Source organism: Trichomycterus rosablanca, chromosome 15, assembly GCF_030014385.1.
Source record: "Trichomycterus rosablanca isolate fTriRos1 chromosome 15, fTriRos1.hap1, whole genome shotgun sequence".
Classification (NCBI taxonomy): domain Eukaryota; kingdom Metazoa; phylum Chordata; class Actinopteri; order Siluriformes; family Trichomycteridae; genus Trichomycterus; species Trichomycterus rosablanca.
Window position 1 is genome coordinate 25,919,115 of NC_086002.1, and position 6,000 is coordinate 25,925,114.

Consider the following 6,000-nt stretch of genomic DNA (forward strand, 5'->3'; position numbering starts at 1 on the left):
GTTTTGTCACTTCTCATGAATGTGTACTTACAGTGTTGCTGCCACCAATTAGTAAAAAGGAGAATTGCATCTTAAATTAATATAATAAATTTTTTTTCTATTTGACTGTGCTGCCGGGCCACAACTAATGCAACTTAAGACAGAAGACATATAAAATCTGACCTTGGGTAATGATTGTCCTGTGGGTCGGACTTTGGACATGCCTGTCTTTTGTTAGCCATGTCCAAAAGTGGTGTCAGGTTCTCTGTGCTCAGCAGTATCTGGGATGGGCCATCACACAGTGGAAACGTTTATTGTGGTCAGACAAATCAGTATTTCAGATCTTTTTGGAAGAAATGAAGTAGATTTGGTAAAACATGTTAGTGCTTGTTTATTTTGGGTTTATATTGTTGGGTTTGGGTTTATATAATTTACATGAAAGTTTAAATGAACTGTGTTAGTGGATCCACCTAGTGACACAAAACCAAACCTACATCCACATCACCAGTTTCATACAAAAGCATCAACTGTGTTATTCATAGTAATACAATAATGAATAATAAAGTTTGTACACAATTTAAACACAAAATTGTCGCACTGATAATTATTAATGATTTAAAAAACTATTTTAAATAACTATATTAGTCTTTTATTAACTATTAAAATACTAAAGTTTAATTACTGAGTAAATACTGACATCACACAAAAGCATATCAATTTTACATTACAGAAAATATTGCCATTACAAAAAAAAAAAAAAACAGTCCTAAAGCTTATTAATTATTAATATAAAGATTATTAAAACACAAAGATAACACATTAATGTAATAAATACCTAATCTATAGTGCAACATGTTCTTTACTGCTCTATAGAGGCTTTATTAAAGTATAAATGCATTTTATTATTCATGATATTTTTAAGTCCTATTTTTTGGAAGACGTGTGTGTGTGTGTGTGTGTTTAATGATACTGAGTGTACAATACACACACAGTAACCACATGTAATATGTAATTGTGTGTGTGTGTGTGTGTGTGTGTGTGTTTGTGTGTGTGTTTAATGATACTGAGTGTACAATACACACACAGTAACCACATGTAATATGTAATTGTGTGTGTGTGTGTGTTTAATGATACTGAGTGTACAATACACACACAGTAACCACATGTAATATGTAATTGTGTGTGTGTGTGTGTGTGTGTGTGTTTAATGATACTGAGTGTACAATACACACACAGTAACCACATGTAATATGTAATTGTGTGTGTGTGTGTGTGTAATATGTAATTGTGTGTGTGTGTAATATGTAATTGTGTGTGTGTGTAATTTGTAATTGTGTGTGTGTGTGTGTTTAATGATACTGAGTGTACAATACACACAGAGTAACCACATGTAATTGTGTGTGTGTGTGTGTGTGTGTGTGTGTGTGTGTGTGTGTAATATGTAATTGTGTGTGTGTGTGTGTGTGTGTGTGTGTGATTGGCTGTAAATGGAGTTGAAGTTGTTTCAGCTCCACTGTAGAACTGGGTGACGTCACAGTCGCTGTTCTGAGCTCCTCTATTAAATCCTGATGGAATAAAAGTTCGGGTTTGATGAAGCAGCTCTGTTCTCACCTCTTCACTCATCATGGCTGAGAAACAGAAGAGACGTGAGAACCAACGTGCTTCTTTAATGCAGAGATTCTTTTGTTGGCCGGTTTGTCTGACCCGTCCTCGGACGTCTTCTCAGGACGACCTGAATGAGGACAGCAGACAGAAATACGATGTGGACAGAGAGAACAGGATCGTTATGGAGGGATTTCTGTTCAAGAGGGCCAGCAATGTGTTTAAGACATGGAACAGGTTTGTAGAAAGCTCAAGTGGATTCAAAACGTTTTATTTTAATTAAATATCAGTATTTTTTATTCACTTATTCACTTAATTAACTGATCAAAATAAATAAAGCCTTAGATAAGATATTATATTAGATAAAAACTTTCAAGTCCAGGTTGACATGAAATAAAGCACTGAACAAACCCTGATGTACTGAACGGTTTCATTCCTGCAGTAATATTGTCAGTAATATTCAGTAGCTGCAGCTGTTTCTGTGTTTTTCTCTGCAGGCGCTGGTTTATGATTAAGGACAATCAGCTCATTTACAAGAGCAAGTCTAAGGTGAGTCACATGACCTTTTCCAACCTGATTTCATTTTCCTTGGTCAGGGTCTCGGGGGTCTGGTTACACTGGGAAACACTGGACACAAGGCAGGAATCACCTGAACAAAGTGCCAATCATCACAGGGGCTTCAGCCACCAATCCTGAGACGTGGCCCATGACGTCTGTGTCGATGTCTGGCTGGTCAATAGCACTGCTGGGATTTAAATCAGTTAGGGGTCACCACAGCAGATCATTCGTCTCAATCTTGTCCTGTCCTAAACACACTACTCAGTCCCTGCTCATGCAGAGCACCACTCACTCACCCATTTAATTACCCACGTACACACAGAGGCATTTCAGGGTAGCCACTCCACCTTCTGCATGCTTTGGGGTTGTGTAAGGTAACCAAAGTACCTGGAGGAACCTCATATAGACACAAGAACACTTTACATTCAGTAAAACTAAACATTATACAGCATGAACTGTTAAAATGTGCTTTTAGGATCATGTGTTATTTTTGGTGTAAACTTTGTTTGTTTGTAACCAGCGTGAGGCGACTGTGCTGATAGAAGATGTGAGATTGTGTAGGATTGAACACTCTGAGAACATCAGACACAGCTTTCACTTCCAGCTGGTTTCACCCACTAAGTGAGTGCTGTTCAATAATAATACTCATTCATATATATTACATTTGTAAACACCTTTCTCACACATCTAATAAACAAAATACATAAATTATATTATTAAAATGTGTATGATGTGTGTGTGTGTGTGTGTGTGTGTGAAGGAGGTGTTTTTTGAAAGCTGATTCAGAGGAGATTGGACAGGCTTGGATGAAAGTAATACAGAACATCATTACCAAGCCTGATGATGCTGACAGATCAGACAGCTCGGAGGTAACACCTTCTGAGAATCACTGAGACGTGTATATATCTAATGATCTAATGAACACAACAACAAAAAGTCTCTCATTTAAAAACATTAAGTGTGAATTGTGATGTTGTTCCCTGTATGATATTTTATTTGCATCTGTGTAACACCAATATGATCTGTTTGATAGACACTAGACAGGAAGTCGTCATCATCATCTGCAGTTAGTTCAGAATCAGATCAGCACCAAAAAGCATCTGAAGCTTCAGGTAATATTGAGATTACAGCTGAATCAAACCTTACCTGCAGACTTTAGCTTCAAAATAGCTGAACTGTTTCTGTTTTACTGTTTCTGTTTCACCTTCTTCCCTCGACACCTTTCTACCTTTGACCTTTAGCCTCTGTAGCTGAGATCAGCCTTGGTGAAGTGATCTTTGAATGTGCTGCTGAGTTGAATGACTCTGATTCCTCTGTTGAGAGCGGTGGTAAGTATAGTACATACAGCTTTTCAGGGGTTTGTTCTGTAGGTGCAGAAGAAGAAATCCTGAGTGATGAAGAAAGCCCAGAGGATCCAACCACCAGCGTTCATTTCTTCAACATCCTGAACCATGAAGGTCAGTTTAATCTCCACTAATTCCTGTAATAATATATTGTTGTACATCTGTTACCTGCTACATCAACCAATAGAGATTATATTACACCTGCAGAAATACAGAATACAGCCAAACACCACTGACAGCCTTTATATAACAGATATTTAGTACTGCTGATATGATGTACATTTTCTATGTGAATTTGACTTAAATGGAATAAAAATCACTTTTACAGAGAGTTTTGATTGTTGCTACACTGTGGGAGAGCTGCTGGGAGAAGGAGGCTGTGGTGCGGTTTATGCTGGTGTTTGAACATCAGCACATAAACACAAGACAGGAAATGTAGAGCATTACACATTAATAAGATACAATCAGAAGGAGAAATGTTCTATTTGGATGATGAGATTCTTTAACTAAACCCTAATGTTTATTATTATTACTTCTGTACAACTAAATCCACTAATTGTGTTTGTATTTGTGAACAGGTTGCTGTGAAATATGTGCTGAAGGACCCCCGCGACAGATTCATCACTATTGTAAGTTCATCTTTTTCTTTTACTAATAAAGTATCACAAAGACTCAACAAGGTTTAGACAAGATAAAAACCTTCATAGACCAGATCTAGACCAAAACTGTTGGTCCACTTACTGCCTTAGACCAGCCCAGATCTTTACTAACAGACCTGCTCATCATAGTTTAGACCTACTACTGATTCCAAACCTTGTCTGTTGTTCTATTAGCCTGGAGAGACGTACCCACTTCCTGTGGAGGTGGCGTTAATGAAGATGGTATTCAAGCCACCTCACTGTAATTCTGTGCTGAAACTACTGGATTGGTTTGACACGCCCGAGCACTACATCCTAATCCTGGAGCGACCCATCCCCTGTATGGACCTCTTTGACTTCATTCAGCAGTTCCCAATGAATGAAGCTGTGGCTCAGCTCATCATGTGGCAGGTGGTTCTGGCTGCAATTCACTGCCATGATTGTGGAGTTTTTCACCGGGACATCAAGCCAGAAAATCTTCTGGTGAACACTGAGACACTGGAGGTCAAGCTGATCGACTTTGGCTGTGGGGACTTACACAAGGAAACAGCGTACACCTCATTTTCAGGTAAGTTCACCTCAGAAGTACTTAGTTACAGAATGAAATGGATTTGAGTGGAGAAGTATTTCTCTAAAGCATTTCTCCCTTTCACTCAGGCACTGAGTCATACGCTCCACCTGAGTGGATAGTTGAGAAGGAAATGTATGGCTGCCCTGCTACTGTGTGGAGTCTGGGCGTACTCCTGCACACCATAGTTTGTGGAGAGATGCCGTTCGGGGATGAAGTGGAGATTGTTGATGGGGGCCTGGACTTTTTACCTGAACTTTCTGACAGTAAGAAAATGGAAACAGCTCACATTAAGATCTAGAAACACACAGTCTGTAAAACCTGCATGAAAACATGATTTTAAAAGTTTGATCAAGTTTATATTGTCATTACAATGATAGAAAGCGTAAATAAGAAATCTAGTTTTAAATACAACAACATTTTAATCTCATTTTATCGCTGCACCCAGCTTGCTACCATCTGATAAGTAGGTGTCTGGAGAAACAGCCTGAAAAACGTCTCAGCCTTAAAGAAATCCTTCAGCATGAGTGGTTTACAGAGAACAGTATGAGGTTAGGGTTAGTAAGAATGAAACAGACTTAATAAGTTAGAACTAAAAGATCTTGTAATATGGTCTAGATCACAGAGAATGCTAATAAAGATTGTAATGCTAATATCATTAGAATAAGTAAAAGTAATAACATGAAACTATTAAAATATTGATTGTATTTTGTGTTTCTGTAATGTAATTTCTTGTGTGTTTATTCTACAGGCATCTGCGTGGATGAAGATTATAGAAAGAAGACTGTGTGTGTGAAAGACCTTAAATAAAAATAAAGGTTCTTGTGAAAGACCTTAAATAAAAATAAAGGTTCTTGTGTAAATAACACCTGGTTTCATTTTAGTTTCATGTAACAATCACTGTGAATGTGAGGAAGATTCCTCAAGTTCTCAGAGACAAAATGATTAACAAAACACATGAACTGAAAGAGCTACAGAGCCACGACACAAATATTTTGTTAGTTCAGCTAGTTTATAATTGATCAAATATCTGTTAGTGTGAGAATTTATAAGTAAAAAGTTTCTGGAACCACAAATTGTTCCCAGACCTCTGCACCACACACTGGATTTTAAACAATCACTTAAAATAGATTTAGGTCGAATCAAAAACAGCAAAAACACAGATAATAAACAATTAACTACACAATCTCACTCAGCTCATTCTCCAATGGTTACCAGACCCACTGCAACCCTGATCAAGATAAAGCTTTGGTAAAACAGACTATGAATGAATGAATACAGAATAGTGCCACAATTATGTGACACCTAAGAC

At 37.6% G+C, this 6,000-nt stretch overlaps 1 protein-coding gene across 1 annotated transcript; it reads left to right on the forward strand.

Annotated features, from left to right (window-relative positions):
- Positions 1–1,595: 1,595 nt before the first annotated feature.
- LOC134328430 (serine/threonine-protein kinase pim-2-like) lies at positions 1,596–5,512 on the forward strand. Its single transcript, XM_063009526.1, has 12 exons — positions 1,596–1,818; positions 2,079–2,130; positions 2,660–2,760; positions 2,900–3,008; positions 3,173–3,251; positions 3,381–3,596; positions 3,811–3,881; positions 4,061–4,111; positions 4,316–4,688; positions 4,778–4,954; positions 5,137–5,239; positions 5,440–5,512. Exons 1-12 carry the CDS (start codon positions 1,604–1,606, stop codon positions 5,453–5,455), a joined length of 1,563 nt encoding a protein of 520 aa, XP_062865596.1. The 5' UTR covers positions 1,596–1,603; the 3' UTR covers positions 5,456–5,512.
- The last annotated feature ends 488 nt before the right edge of the window (positions 5,513–6,000 follow it).

Excerpts from the sequence above, each read along its gene's own strand:
- LOC134328430 (XM_063009526.1), top strand. The coding sequence starts at position 1,604 with ATGGCTGAGAAACAGAAGAGACGTGAGAACCAACGTGCTTCTTTAATG. Across the intron at positions 2,131-2,659 it reads TTTACAAGAGCAAGTCTAAG|CGTGAGGCGACTGTGCTGAT; the intron begins GTGAGTCACATG and ends GTTTGTAACCAG. Across the intron at positions 3,882-4,060 it reads GTGGTGCGGTTTATGCTGGT|GTTGCTGTGAAATATGTGCT; the intron begins GTTTGAACATCA and ends ATTTGTGAACAG.